This window comes from Halichoerus grypus, chromosome 15 (genome assembly GCF_964656455.1).
Source record: "Halichoerus grypus chromosome 15, mHalGry1.hap1.1, whole genome shotgun sequence".
Lineage (NCBI taxonomy): Eukaryota > Metazoa > Chordata > Mammalia > Carnivora > Phocidae > Halichoerus > Halichoerus grypus.
In genome coordinates this window covers 47,854,593-47,870,433 of record NC_135726.1, presented here as the reverse complement: position 1 = coordinate 47,870,433, position 15,841 = coordinate 47,854,593, and the positions used below count along the sequence as shown (strand labels likewise).

The 15,841-nt window shown below is 55.1% G+C and overlaps 1 protein-coding gene across 1 annotated transcript in view; it reads left to right on the top strand.

Moving 5' to 3' along the window:
- The window catches only part of FCGBP (Fc gamma binding protein), a 40,344-nt gene that overhangs the window by 23,311 nt on the left and 1,192 nt on the right, over window positions 1-15,841 (top strand). Inside the window, 8 exon segments of the mRNA XM_078063569.1 lie at window positions 1,147-1,484; window positions 2,432-3,005; window positions 3,386-4,002; window positions 4,456-4,999; window positions 5,837-6,408; window positions 6,677-7,250; window positions 8,275-8,474; window positions 13,156-13,539. Coding sequence (XP_077919695.1) covers window positions 1,147-1,484; window positions 2,432-3,005; window positions 3,386-4,002; window positions 4,456-4,999; window positions 5,837-6,408; window positions 6,677-7,250; window positions 8,275-8,474; window positions 13,156-13,539 — 3,803 coding nt within the window.

Below are 15,841 nucleotides of genomic sequence, written 5' to 3'. Positions count from 1 at the left end.
AGAATTTACTTGTAATCAAGTACTAGGGGGGTAAGAAGAACATGAATGAACAAAAGAAAAGCAGATGTCAGGAGCAGCCCCCGCCCCTAAAGCTAAAGCAGGGCACCCAGGGAAGGGAGGGAGGCCGAGAGGCAGATGTCATTGGAAGATGCAGCCGGAGCCTACTGGCTTAGAGGTTGTGCAGGCTGGAGCGGGCAGGCAGGAAGATCCTGGTGGGGTGCTCGCAAAACTCCCAAAACTCAGTGGGAAGCTGTGGGCCAGAGCCTAAGTGACTCTCCAGGAGGCCAGCTGGGGCCATGGACTGGCTGAGTGCGTCCCCTGCAGGCAAGGAGAGCAGAGCACCATGAATCACAGCGGGAAGCTGCTCCCCCTGCCTCGACCCTCCAGCGCTTTCTCCCGACAAAGCCCTCTATTGGTGGATCTGGAGCTGAGAGGCAATACACTGAAAATGGGCACGGGGAGGCGGGGGGGGGGGGGGGGGGGGGGGGGGGGGGGGGGGATGGAGGAAGTTTTAAGGCCGGAGTCTTAGGCACAGGGGTTCAAAAATAGGTCACAGATACAGTGGCCTTAGGGACAGAGTTTTAGACAAAGAGACCCTCAGAGATGGAGCTTTAGAAATGAGATTCCCCAAGGCGAGGGTCTCAGAGGCAGCCACCCAAGGGAGGCAGAGTCTTACACAGAGGGACCCCCCAGATCAGGATCTCAAATGTTGGGGCCTCTGGGGTTAAGTTCTCACCAGAAAGTTCCTCTAGTACCTTGGTTTAGCACAGAAACCTCCAGGACGGAGTCTCAGAGGGGGTGGCCCCCAGAAGGCTGGCAGCTTAGGCGCATGGGGAAATGGGGGCCCAGGTCTGGAAGACAGGAAACCCTGGGGCTGTGGATGCCCTCTCATGGATGCCCTCAGGGCTGGCATCGCAGATAACGGGACCCCTTGGGGCTGGGTTCCAATGTAAGGACCCTACAGTCTGGGTCTTGGCTGCAAGGTCTCAGGCAGCAAACTGCTGGGCATGGGTCTCAGTTGGGAGGCCCCTGATATCCATCCTCAGCCACCAGTACAGTAGCCTGGGGCAGAGACTGGGGCAGATGTTGGGGAGCAGCCGTCCTTTGGCCGGGCAGCCCTAGAATGTCCTCTCTCCCTGTCTCCAGACCCATGCCACGGTGTGACGTGTCGGCCACAGGAGACCTGCCAGGAGAAAGCTGGCCAGGCTGTGTGCGTGCCCAACTATGAGGCCACATGCTGGCTATGGGGCGACCCACACTACCACTCCTTTGATGGCTGGGACTTCGACTTCCAAGGCACGTGCAACTATGTGCTGGCAGCAGCTGGCTCCCAGGGGGGCAGCTCCCAGGGCCTGACCCCCTTCACCGTCACCACCAAGAATGAGAACCGGGGCAACCCTGCTGTGTCATATGTGAGGCTCGTCACCGTGTCTGCCCTCGGCTTCAATATTTCCATCCACAAAGGCGAGATCGGCAAAGTCCGGGTAAGTCGGGCAGCATGACCCCTGGAGCCCCCTGGTGGGGGCGAGGGGTCCTGCCAGCCTCGGTTAGGAGCTGAAGGCTCTGTCTTGGCCGAGGCCTGAAACAAAACGACAGCAAAACAACAATAGTTACAGCAATCGTCACCTCTCTGTTGGGAATTAAGCGAGCCTGGCCCTTTGCTAAGGGCTTGATGTAGGACTTCAGCACTTGCCTTTTTAGAGACCTGGGTTTGAATCCAGACTCCTTGTGAGCTGCGTGATGTTGGGCGAGTTACTTTTCTGGTGGGCCTCGATTTCCTTATCTGTGAAACGGGGATCCGGCTGAGAGCCCATGAATGTTTGTGAGGGAATAAATTAGAGGCCCAAAACCTCCAACTGGAGTGAAATTCAGGGAGATGGGGAGAGGGGTGAGGGCTGGGGGGAGATGGGCCACCCTTCCTGCCCATGGTTGCAGATGAATGGTAGTCCACAGTGGGAGAGAGAAGTATGGAACAGGGTAGGTACTAGATAAATGTTGAGTGACTTGAAGAGATGTCCAGACACACAGAGATGCACAGGAGAGGAGGAGGGAGGGAGGGAGGGAATCACTGAGTGAGAGAGACACAGAGAAAGACCCAGAGAGAGAGAGAGAGATAAGTCTAGATATAGAGAAGTAAGTCTAGATGTAGACAGAGGGAGAGATAACAGAGAGACACAGAGAGTAGAGGAAGGGAGGGAGATGGAGAGCGAGAGACCCAGAAAAAGCAGTAGAGTGAGGCTTCATTCTCCAGGGCCTGGACTTCAGCAATGTCCGCAATGCTTGTCAAGTGACCTACAACCGTCAGTCAGTCGTAAGGGAAGCCTTGGCAGCTGCCAGCCATGGCAGGATGAGGAAGGGAGGCAGGGGGCCAGAACTGGAGCCTCCACACCTTGAGTGAGCTCTGTTTGCCTCCTTCCTCTCCCCCCCTCAGGTGAACGGTGTGCTGACAGCGCTGCCCGTCTCTGTGGCCGGGGGCCGGATTTCAGTGACCCAGGGCGCGTCAAAAGCGCTGCTGGTAACAGACTTTGGGCTTCAGGTCAGCTATGACTGGGATTGGCGAGTGGAGGTGACGCTGCCTAGTAGCTATCATGGCGAAGTGTTTGGGCTCTGCGGGAACATGGACCGTGACAGCAGCAACGACCGAGCCTTCCCCAACGGCACGCTGGCTCCCTCGATACCCGTCTGGGGCGGCAGCTGGCGCGCTCCGGGCTGGGACCCGCTGTGCTGGGATGAATGTCAGGGGAACTGTCCGACATGCCCTGAGGACCAGGTGGAGGAGTACAAGGGCCCTGGCTTCTGTGGACCCCTGGCCCCTGGCGCGGGAGGCCCCTTTGCTGCCTGCCATGCCCACGTGGCCCCCGACAGCTTCTTCAAGGGCTGCGTTCTGGATGTCTGCCTAGGCGGCGGGGCCCACGACATCCTTTGCCAGGCTCTGGCCGCCTATGCTGCTGCCTGCCAGGCCGCAGGGATTGCCATTAAGGACTGGAGGCAGCAGGCTGGCTGTGGTGAGTGTTGGGGAGCAGAGCAGGAGCTCGGGGTAAGGGGAGGGGTCCTGTCTCTGCCAGATTGGATGGGTCTTACTTGGGTCTTTCTGGGTCGTTCTGTTTTTTCTTGCTCTCTCGGTCTCTGTTTTTGTCTCTCGGTCTCTTGGCGCTTATCTCTGTGTCTCCCTTTGTCTCTCTGCCTCTCCATTTCTCATTCTCTCTCTGCTTGTCTCTGTTTGGGTCTTCCTCTGTGTCTCCCTCACTGTCTATCAGTGTCTCTTGCTGTTTCCCTTAGTCCCTCTGTCTGTCCCTCTGTCTCTGTCTCCTCCCAATCCTCTGACCCCACCCCCCGACACCATTCCCTCTCTTTGTCTCCCTCCCACTCCTCGGTCCACCCACAGAGATCTCCTGCCCCAAGAACAGCCACTACGAGCTCTGTGGCCCAGCCTGCCCGGACAGCTGCCCGTCCCCTGCGCCCCCCACGACCCCAAAGCCATGTGACGGCCCCTGTGCCGAGGGCTGCCAGTGTGACTCGGGCTTTGTGTGGAGCGCCGACCGCTGCGTTGCCCTGGATGGTGGCTGTGGCTGCTGGGCCAACGGCACATACCACGAAGCTGGCAGCGAGTTCTGGGCTGACGCCACCTGCTCCCAGAGGTGCCGCTGCGGGCCTGGGGGTGGCTCGCTGGTCTGCAAGCCTGCCAAGTGCGGGCTAGGTGAACAATGTGCCCTGCTGCCCTCGGGCCAGCATGGCTGCGAGCCTGTCAGCACAGCGGAGTGTCAGGCCTGGGGTGACCCCCATTACGTCACCCTGGATGGGCACCAATTCGACTTCCAAGGCAACTGCGAGTACCTTCTGAGCACGCCCTGCAATACGCTGCCCACGGGGGTTGAGAACTTCACCGTCACTGTAGTCAACGAGCACCGGGGCAGCCAGGCGGTCAGCTACGCTCGCAGCGTCACCCTGAACATCTATAAACACAGCCTGACCCTCAGTGCCCAATGGCCCCGGCAGCTGCAGGTGAGGGGCCTGGAGCCAGACGGGAGCACATGCCAGCCCTGGGGTTGTCTGGGACAGTTAGGAGTTTGCCAGTCCCCTGATTACCTTTCACAGGTTAGCGGGGCATGATGCAGGGGTTCGGAGTACAGGCCTTGGAGCAGGAGGGCTTGGAGCAGTGGCTTCCCCGTTTCTTAGATAATTCCTTTAGTTTGGCCTTAGTTTATTCCATTATAAAATGGGTCTAAGGAAAGTACCTGCTTCAGAGGGTAGTGTGAGGAAGCAGCGGCATCGTGTCTATAGATGCTCGTTATTACTACTACTACCGCTATCATTATTATTATTACAAAGGGTAGATCACAGGCTCAGGGATCCACTCTCCCCTCCCCTCCCCCCCCACCCCCGTGGGTAGTGGAGTCAAAATTCGAACCTGTACCCGCACCGTTCATCGCCCCCACCCCTACCCCGTGCCCGCAGGTGGACGGTAAGCTCGTAGCGCTGCCCTACCAGCTGGACTCACGCCTGCGCGCGTACCTGAGCGGCGCCGACGTGGTGGTGACCGCGGCCGCCGGGCTGTCTCTGGCTTTCAACGGGAACGGCTTCGTGCGCCTGCGCGTGCCGGCGCCGTACGCGGGCGCCCTCTGTGGCCTGTGCGGGAACTACAACCAGGACCCCGCCGACGACCTGAAGGCTGTGGGCGGGAACCCCGCCGGCTGGCAGGTGGGCGGCGAGCCGGGCTGCGGGGAGTGCGTGCCCGGGCCGTGCCCGCCGCAGTGCACAACCGAGCAGCAGGGGGCCTTCGCCGGCCGGGACGCCTGTGGCGTGATCTCCGCCGCCGACGGCCCGCTGGCGCCCTGCCACGGCCTCGTGCCACCGGAGCAGTACTTCCGGGCCTGCTTGCTGGATGCCTGTCAGGCCCAGGGCCATCCGGGAGGCCTCTGCCCGGCCGTGGCGGCCTACGTGACGGTCTGCCAGGCCGCGGGGGCCCAGCTCGGCGAGTGGAGGCGGCCGGACTTCTGTCGTGAGTACTGATGCTTGCCCGGTCCACATAATGGGGGTCTCCCCGCCTCCCCCTTTCCGCGGCTCTAAGACAAGAGCTTCTCCTCCACCATGGGGTTAGGCACCACCTTGCCTCCCCTGAGCCAGATATGTCCAGAAAACCACCTTGGCATTCACACACTGAAATGCACCAGGTCACCTACTGCAATGGGCGAGACTCAGATACACCTGGTCAGAAACCCCAGGTCCAGTATCCTCTCAGGGATTCATGTGTTGATATCCCAGTTAGATAGACTGGGGTGGTTGAGCCTGCGAAAGCTACACAGCAAGATACACCTGGTCAGGTAGATTCTGTCAGGTACCCCTGGTGAGAGAGACCTAGAGAGTTGGTCCCATGCACCTACACTGTTTCAAACACTGAAATACACCAGGTCAGATAGCATTAGTCTGATAACCTCAGACAGGGACTCTCCTGGTTAGAGGCACTTGGGCAGAGACCCCCAGGTAGAATCATGACCCTGACGTAGCCCCAGGTAGATATATGCAGGCTCATGGTGGCATCATCCAGGGCAGTTCCCCTCAGACACATCGCCTTGGTCAAATTTATCCTGTCAGCTTCATCCAATCAGATACACATGGTCAGAGTCCCGCTGACACCAACCTTGTCAGAGAGACCGCATCAGAGGCTCCAGGTCAGACATCCACCAGCCGGGTAGACTCGGGTGGCTTCCTCCCGGAGACACACATACATTTGGCCCCACGCCCCATTCACACTCGCCTGGGCAGGTTCTCCCGCTCTGCGCCTCCCCTGTGCCGCTCCCTCGCAGCCGCCTGGCTCATTCCCTCTCGGTCCCCACAGCTCTCCGGTGCCCTGCCAACAGCCACTACAAGCTCTGCGGGGACTCCTGCCCTGTAAGCTGCCCGAGCCTCTCCATGCCCGAGGGCTGCGTGCAGAGCTGCCGGGAGGGCTGCGTCTGTGATGCCGGCTTCGTGCTCAGCGGCGACACCTGTGTGCCCGTGGGCCAGTGCGGATGCCTCCACGAGGGCCGCTACTACCCGCTAGGCGAGTCCTTCCACCCAGGCCCTGAGTGCGAGCGGCTCTGTGAGTGTGGGCCGGGCGGCCACGTCACTTGCCAGGAGGGCCCGGCCTGCAGGCCCTACGAGGAGTGCCGAGTAGAGGACGGAGTCCAGGCCTGCCACCCCACAGGCTGTGGCCGCTGCGTGGCCAGTGGGGGCCTCCACTACATTACCCTCGATGGGCGTGTCTATGACCTGCACGGTTCCTGCTCCTACGTCCTGGCCAAAGTCTGCCGCCCACAGCCTGAGGACGAGGACTTTAGTATCGTGCTTGAGAAGGATGCCACCGGCGATCTCCAACAGCTGGTGGTGACTGTGGCTGGCCAGGTTGTGAGACTGGCTCGGGGTCCAAAGGTGAGTGGACGTGGCCTTACCCTGGGGGGCTGAGCGGGATAGGGCCCACCCTGAGGGTTCTGAGGGAGCTGTGACCCCGCCCCAAGGCGAGTGAGGGGGACAGAGATCTGAGGGTCTGAAGGGGACACAGTCCCACTCTCGGGCAGTCCGAGGGACATGGTCCGACCCCAAAGGGCCTGTGAGGGACATAGCTCCACCCCAGGAGTCTGAGGGGACTGCCTCACCCATGGTTTTATGAGTCCCTGACCCCCCTGGCCTTTCTACCCAGGTCACCGTGGACGACAAGGCCGTGGCCCTGCCTGTGGCTGTGGGTCGCGTGCGGGTGACTGCCGAGGGCCGGAACGTGATTCTGCAGACCACCAAGGCACTGCGGCTTCTCTTTGATGGCGATGCCCATGTCCTCATATCCATCCCCAGCCCCTTCCGTGGCCGGGTCTGTGGCCTCTGTGGGAACTTCAACAGCAACTGGACCGACGACCTTGTCCTGCCCAGCGGCGCTGAGGCCCCCAGCGTGGATGCCTTTGGGGCCGCGTGGCGGGCCCCCAGCTCCTCCCAGGGCTGTGGCGAGGGCTGTGGGGCCAGTGGCTGCCCCGTGTGCTTGGCCGAGGAGACGGCACCGTATGAGAGCAACCAGGCCTGCGGTCAGATCCGGGACCCCCAGGGCCCTTTTGCAGCCTGCCACGCGGTGCTGAACCCCTCTGAGTACTTCCGCCAATGCGTGTACGACCTGTGTTTCCACAAAGGCAACACCACCTTCCTCTGCCGCAGCCTGACAGCCTACACAGCGGACTGCCAGGCGGTCGGTGGGACCGTGAAGTCCTGGAGGACAGACAGCTTCTGCCGTGAGTGTCCGGGAGGGCCCTCGAAAGACTCCAGACCTGGCTCAGGGACACCCCCCTGACCTGCTTCTGTCCCGTCTGCATCTCAGGAGCAGTCCCTCCCTCTGGAAGGCTCCCCCCGTCACCCAGCTTCTCCCGCAGCACACCCTGCTGACCTCCCTCCTTCCCCCCGAATTGGTCCTTCTCAGACTCCTTTCAGGGGCCCACCGTCCTGAAATCACAGACACAGTTCTTCCTCAGGGCTCATCCTGAGCCCTTTCTGTGGGAACCTGGGAGGGCTAGTCAGGCAGGTCCGCAGCTCACATGAGAAAGCCTGAATCTGGCTCATCTGGACCCCCCTGGGATGGGACCACATCCCTTCAGATCTCCAGGCCGGGACTGTACCTCTCAGATACCCCCGGTTAGGGGTATGTTTCCTTCAAACTCCCAGGGTAGGGCCGTGTCTTGTTCATTCTCCTCAGGACAGCACCTATGTCCAGAGCCATTATCCACCGCTTATGGCTCTTGATTTGTCCTCAGTGCTGACAGTGGACACTATCTGTCTTCAGCCCCAACCTCTCTCTTGACTGCCAGTCTCAAGGGTCCAGCAGCTTCCTGAACACTTGGCCTTGGGTGTCCTTGGGGTCCCTCACACCTGCTGTGTTCCCATATGACATCAGCATTTTACCCCAAACCTGATCCTCCCATTCCCTGATCCCAGTCCTCATCTTGGGACAGCTGCGCCACCTGCCAATTGCTCAGCCAGAGCCCAGGGCCTCGCCCTGGAGGCTTCCCCTGGGTCCTTACAACTCCCTGTTCTTGTCCCCATCCTGGCCCTGGACCCCTCTGCCTCTGCTTCCCCAATGCGGCCCTGACCACGCTGGGCCGTCACTATCGGTCCCACTGACATGAGCTCCACAGGGCAGGGCCCGAGGCTGTCTTCCTAGCTGGCGTCCCCAGCACTGCCAACCGAGATCCTGGTGTGCCGGGAGGCCGGGGTCAGTGTTGGGGCCGCAGGCCTGACCCGCCCCGCCTCCTCCCTCTGCAGCCCTCCAGTGCCCCGCCCACAGCCACTACTCCACGTGCACGCGCTCCTGCCAGGGCTCCTGCGCCGCCCTCTCGGGCCTCACGGGCTGCACCAGCCGCTGCTTCGAGGGCTGCGAGTGTGATGACCGCTTCCTGCTCTCGCATGGCACCTGCGTCCCCGTACAGAACTGTGGCTGCGTCCATAACGGCCAATACTTGCCGGTGAGGGCGGGCTGGCGGCGGGCAGGGAGGGTGGAGGAGTTCAAGGGAGACTCAGGGCTTCTTTACCGACCTCCTCAAGGATGGGGACAGAGGGGCCACCTCCATTTCCCAGCTCGGTGACTCAGTGCCCGTAAAGTCCCGGTATGAGTTTCCTGAGGCTGCTGAGACAAACGACCTCAAACTTGGTGGCTTCACACCAGAGAAATCTATTTTCCCAGAGTTCTGAAGGCCGGTGTTAGAAATCAGGGTTCCTGGGGCAAAGTCAAGGTGTAGGCAGGACAGCACGCTCTTCAGAGGCTCCAGGGGAGAATCCATTCCTTGCCCCCCTCTCTGCCCCAGTTTTTGGTGGCTGCGGGCATTCCTCGGCTTGTGGCCACCTCCGATTTCTCTTCTGTGTCACATTTCCCCTCCTCCTGTGTGTGTGTGTCATAAAACCTCCCCATGCCTCCCTTTTCTAAGGATACACGTGATTACATTTAAGTCCCACCCAGATAATCCAGGACAGGCTCTTCATCTCAAGATCCTTAATTCATCACAGGCTACAAACACCCTTTTTCTGTATAAGGTAACATTGACTGGTTCCAGGAATTGGGGCTGGATATATTTGGGGGACAATTATTTGGCCTCCTACAGTCCCCTCTCTGAGCCTCATTTTCTTTATGGGGTTAATCATCATCCTGGCATTATAGGTGTCTGAGGATTGGGTGCCATTGTGCCTGAAGGGCACCCGCTGGGCACCGGGCCTCTCCGTCTGTCTCCATCATACAGTAAAAATACCAGCAATTTACAATAGCACAGTAGGTGGTGAAGTTGGCAATTGTCTCCTGATGGAAGTTGAAAATGAATTGGATTTATTTTTGTGCTTGATGTTTTCTGTGCTCTTGCGATGCCCCAAGTTTGTTACCGGTGTTAATTCATTTAGTGATCATAACAACCCTATGAGATGGGCACCATTGTGACAAGGAGAAGTCAGCCCAGAACTGTCCCTTAGCAAGTGGTGATGCTGGGATTCACACCCCAGCAGCCCGGACCCACCCTCTGAACGACTAGGCATCCTACCTGCTCAGAAGCATATTTATCAAGTAAAGGAAAGATGAATGACCACATTCCACCCTCATTTATCCGCATCGTTTTATTAATGGCAGAAAGCTAGGCTAGAAGGCCTGGAAGTGCAAGACTTCCGGGGAAGGAAATGCCAAACTTCTCCTTCCTCTGGGGCTCATTGCCTACAAGAAGCTCTCCCTGATCCCCTAGGCTGGGTTAGCTATTACCCCAGTGCTTCCCCCATCCCAGCGCTGACCAGTCTGCCTGTGCTAGGAGGTTTCTTGGATTTATGAGTCTGGCATTCACCAGAGAAGTCTGGGCTAGAGATACAGATGAGCGAGCCATCTATATAGAGGTGGTATTTAGCTCTTTTGTTCCATTCATTCATTTCCTTTAATGTTTTCAGACTTCAATTTTATTTTTTAAATTAACATATAATGTATTATTTGTTTCAGGAGTACAGGTCTGTGATTCCTCAGTCTTACATAATACCCAGTGCTCATTACAGCACATACCCTCCCTAATGTCCCTCACCCAGTTACCCTATCCCTCCACCCCCCTCCCCTCCAGCAACCCTCAGTTTGTTTCCTACGATTAAGAGTCTCCTATGATCAAGTATCTTCCTCTCTGGTTTCATCTTGTTTCATTCTTTCCTTTCTTCCCTGATGATCCTCTGTCTTGTTTCTTAAATTCCACATACGAGTGAGATCATATGATAATTGTGTCTTTCTCTGATTGACTTATTTCGCTTAGCATAAAACCCTCTAGTTCCTTGGGTACCTGGGTGGCTCAGTCGTTAAGCGTCTGCCTTCAGCTCAGGTCATGATCCCAGGGTCCTGGGATCGAGTCCCACATCGGGCTCCCTGCTCGGCGGGAAGCCTGCTTCTCCCTCTCCCGCTCCCCCTGTTTGTGTTCCTGCTCTTGCTCTCTCTCTCTCTGTCAAATAAATAAATAAAATCTTTAAAAACAAAAACAAAACAAAAAAAACCCCTCTAGTTCCATCCACGTTGTTGCAAATGGCAAGATTTCATTTTTTGATGGCTGCGTAATATTCCATTGTATATATATATTCCACATGTTTATCCATTCATCTGTTGATGGGTGTCTGGGCTCTTTCCATCGTTTGGCTATTGTGGACATTGCTGCTATAAACATTGGGGTGCAAGTACCCCTTCGGATTACTACATTTATATCTTTGGGATAAATACCCAGTAGTGCAATTACTGGGTCATAGGGTAGCTCTATTTTCAACTTTTTGAGGAATCTCCATACTGTTTTCCAGAGTGGCTGCACCAGCTTGCATTCCCACCAGCAGTGTAGGAGGGTTCCCCTTTCTCCGCATCCTCGCCAGCATTTGTCGTTTCCTGACTTGTTAATTTTAGCCATTCTGACTGGTGTGAGGTGGTATCTCATTGAGGTTTTGATTTGTATTTCCCTGATGCCGAGTGATGTTGAGCATCTTTTCATGTGTCTGTTGGCCATTTGGATGTCTTCTTTGGAGAAATGTCTGTTCATGTCTTCTGCCCATTTCTTAATTGGATTATTTGTTCTTTGGGTGTTGTTTGATAAGTTCTTTATAGATTTTGGATACTAGCCCTTTATCTAATATATCATTTGCAAATATCTTCTCCCATTCTCTCACTTGTCTTTTGGTTTTGTCGACTGTTTCCTTTGTAGTGCAAAAGCTTTTTATCCTGATGAAGTCCCAATAGTTCATTTTGGCCTTTGTGTCCCTTGCCTTTGGAGACGTGTCTAGCAAGAAGTTGCTGCGGCCAAGGTTGAAGAGGTTGTTGCCTGTGTTCTCCTCTAGGACTTTGATGGATTCCTGTTTCACATTTAGATCTTTCATCCATTTTAAGGAAATGATCCAGTTTCATTCTTCTGCATGTAGCTGTCCAGTTTTCCTAACACCATTTGTTGAAGAGACTGTTTTTTTTCCATTGGACATTTTTTCCTGCTTTGTTGAAGATTGGTTGACCACAGAGTTGAGGGTCCATTTCTGGGTTCTCTATTCAGACTTTTATTTTTAAAGAATTCAAACTTAAGGAAATGTGCAAGAATCATACAAAGAACTCCTGTATACCTTTCCTTTAGGTTCTTGTTGACCTTTTGACAAGCTTGCTTTTTTTTTAAGATTTTATTTATTTATCTGAGAGAGAGAGAGAACGAGCAAGGGGGAGGAGCAGAAGGAGAGGGAGAAGCAGACTCCCTGCTAAGCAGGGAGCCCAATATGGGACTCAATTCCAGGACCCTGAAATCATGACCTGAGCCAAAGGCAGACGTTTTTTGTTTGTTTGTTTATTTGTTTAAAGATTTTATTTATTTGACAGAGAGAGCGAGAGAGCACAAGCAGGGGGAGCAGTAGAAGGAGAGGGAGAAGCAGGCTTCCCGCTGAGCAAGGAGCCCGATGCGGGGCTCGATCCCAGGACCCTGGGATCATGACCTGAGCTGAAGGCAGATGCTTAACCATCTGAGCCACCCAGGCGCCCCAAGCCAAAGGCAGAAGTTTAACTGACTGAGCCACCCAGGCGCCCCGACACGTTTGCTTTATCATCCTCTCTATATAAGTATATATGCACATTTTTTATGAACTATTTGAGAGTGATGCTGACATAGTGCCCCTTTACCCCTTAGTACTTTAGCATTTCCTAAGAATAAGGAAATTCATTTACATGATTATGATGTGATTAATTTCAAAATCGGGAAATGAACACTGATTCAATACTATAAATATTCCATTTGAATTTTATCAGTGGTCCCAATAATGTCCTCTACGACAATCACCCACCCCCCTCGGCCAGAGTCCAAATGAGGATCAGACGCTGCTTTTGATGAGATTTGATGAGATCACCAGGTAGTGAACACAGAGAGAGAAGGAAAAGGTCTAAGGACTGAGCCCTGAGCAAAGTAGCAGTTAAGGATTTGGGAGATGAGGACAACTTGAGAATGCAGTGAAGAGAGAGCAGCCAGTCAGAGAAAAAAATTATCTCCCGGAGTTGGGTTCCCAGGGCCCCATGGTCTGGGCTGTGGGTGTCAAGACTCTGGGCTCTCTGTCCTACCTGGTATCAGTTGGCTTTTACTGGGTTACAAACTACCCCAAAACATAGTGGCTTAGAACAACTATTTGTTGAGGTCATGATTCTGGGAGTCTGCTCTTTGGGGCGGACTCAGCTGGGTGGTTCCTCCGCTGTTCCGGGAATCACTCATACATCTCTAGCCCTGCGACGGGTCCGCTGAGGGCTGCCTGGCATACAATGTGACAGCTGGGATCATTGTCTCTGTTCCGTGGAGTCTCATGCTCCAGCAGGCTAGCCCATGCTTGTTCTTATGGGCAGGGTTCCAAGAAAGAGAGAGAGAAGAAGGGAGGAAGGGAGGGAGAGAGAGAGAGAAGGAGAGAAAACTGCGGTCCCATGAGGTCCAACCTTGAACCTGGGGCGGCATTGCTTCTGCTGCCTTATAACAAGCCAAGCATAGCGTTAAGGTGAACCCAGATTCCTGGGGAAAGGGGAAGTAAACTCCATGGTTCAATGGAAGTTGGTGCCAAGTCACTCTATGTAGATACAGAGGGTTTGGGAGATTGCGGCCATGGGCGCCATCTGCCGCACCCCAGCCACCTGGCCCCTCTCTCTGTGCACAGGTGAACTCCTCACTGCTGAGCTCAGACTGCAGCCAGCACTGTTCCTGCTCCCCAAGCACTGGCCTGACATGCAAGGCAGCCAGCTGTGGGCCAGACCGGGTCTGTGAGGTCCGGGCCGGGGCCCAGAACTGCTGGGCTCCCCAGGGTCTCTGTTCCCTCTCTGTGGATGCCAACCTCACCACCTTCGATGGGTCCCATGGAGCTTTCCGCTCCCAGGGCATCTACGAACTGTCTTCCCGCTGCCCAGGGCTACCAGACACCATTCCCTGGTTCCGTGTGGTGGCTGTCGTCCAGGCCTGTGAAGGCAAAATTGGACCTGTGAACCAGGTTCACGTCTTCTTCGAGGACGGGCTGGTGATTCTGAGCTCAGAGAACGGAGTGTGGGTAAGCCTGGGCATGGGGGCACGTCTCCCCTGGGCTTTTGTCCTTCCTGCTGCCGTGCCCCTACAATCCTGGCTGCCCATCTGCCTTGTGCTTTCTTTATCCAGATCTCTGTAGTTTAGTCTCTGGATTGGTATTTGTCTCAGTATTTCAAACTTAGTCTCTCTGTTCCGGCTGAGTTCTTGAGGAGCGAAAACACACTCAAGTCAATTAGTTGTTTTGATCATAGAGTTAGTCTAAACTCTATTGGTTATAAGCAGCAGAAACCCGAATTCAGATTGCCTTGAGCAAAAAGGAACTTCTTGGCCCTCCAGAACTAGAAAATCCAGGGGTAGAGCCTCAGGCGTAGCTGGATCCAGGTGCCCTGGCGGTATTATCTGGATTTGTACCTCTATCTTTTGGACTTCATATTCATCAAATCAGTTTCATTCTTTTTAGTTCCCCAGAAAGACAGGGACCATTATCTCCATTTTACGCAGAGGATAAACGAGGGCCCAAGAAGGTGAAATCATTCGTTCAAGGCATTCAGACAGTGCCTGGGAGAGATCCAGGCTTTGAACCCACCAGCACCAGGCTCAGTTCCCAACCACATTGGTGGGAACACGGTGCTGGGGATAACTGTGGATACAAGGGGCCACGATCGTGTCCAAGTGCAGTGTTCAGTAGGAACTTCTCCTGGACTCTGATGATGCTGGGCCACTGATCCTTCCCTCTTCCTGTCCCTCAGCTTTCTCTTCGGGACCCCCTCGGCCTATCATTGTCTGCCTCCAAGAGTCTGTTCCAGCCCTGGTGCCCCCTCCCTTTGCCCCTTGACTTCCTCTCACGTACATTTGCATTTGCCAAACCCCATGGTTCTCGCCACCCCCATTCCAGATTTCTGAGAGAGAATCTGGCCAAACTGAGGACTGATGGCTGACTTACGGTCCAGTCATTCACGGCCCGCATGGGAGAGTCCCAGACCCAAACATGGACGTCAGGCCACACTGAAGTTCCTAGAGGAGCATATCCCTATTTTTATGACCTGTTTATTGATTGCAGAGACATCCACTGGGGTCTTCTGGGTTCAGTGGAGGGAGACAGCTGGTGCTCCAAACACAACCCCCTCAGTGGATGGTCTGCATCCCCCAACCAGCGCATGGAGATGGGCCGAGACACAGCCCTGCTGGAAACAGGGAGGCTTGCGTTCTCTCCTTCGGGTAATCTGGACCACTCATTCCTTTTCTCAAGCCATCTCCTTGATCCATAATTCAGGTTAACAGACACCTACTCTTGACCTCCCCTTGCCCCTCTATCGAGAGAAACAGTTCTCTACAGAGCTGACAGATGCTCTAGAACTGGGAATTAGATCAGGTGGAAAACTCTGTGGTGGCTTCCTAGAGCAGCATTCCAAACTCAAGCCACCTCCCTTCCTTGGCCTACGGACGAGGCTTTGTGTGATCTGACTCCTGCTGGCCTCCAACCCCGTTTCCAGTAACTCCATCCCTCGTTAGCTATACTAATGACAGGCCGGGCTGACCTTTCAGCAAACCAAGCTTGTCCCTACCTCGGGCCTTCACGTGTGCTGTTCCCACTGCTGCAAGGCTCTTCTCCCAGGTGGTCTGAGTTGACACCTTCTTGTCCTCCAGGTCTCGGTTCCAGCACTGCTTCTCCAGAAAGGCCTTTCCTGACCACCTACAGAAGTTCCTCCTCTCCATCCCAGTCTCCATGCTATCGCTCTATTTGATTTCCTTCAAGACACTTCTCTCTCTCTGAAGTCATCCATTATTTGTTTGTGTTTGTTGCCTTTTGCCATCCCTAGAATATAATCCTCAGGTGGGCAGTAGTCCTGTCCATCTTGATTGTCACTTTGTCCCCAGTACCCAGAATGGGGCCTGGCCACCCAAAGAGGATTCCCAGGAAAAGGTTGCTTTTGTGAATACATTCAGCTCTGTTCCCACTACAACAGCAGACCATGCGCTGAGTGACACAGATGATTCAGACCCAGTTCTTTTACTTCCAAAGCTTGAAGCCTGGTGAAACTTTGCATCCACCCCTCCAACTATCCTTCGCTACGTCTGTCTCTCTTTCTCTTCTTCCTTCCAGCCATCTGTTCTTCTACCCCTGTTTCCCATTTCCCCTCTCTCCTTCCCTCCATTTTCCCTTCCCCATTCCTTCTTTCCTTCTACCCATCCACCCAACAATCCAACCACACATCCACCCATTCACCACCAATCCATCCATCCATCCACCCACCCGTCATCCATCCATCAACCCATCCACCCACCAGTCCATCCATCCATCCATCCATGCATCCACCCACCCATCA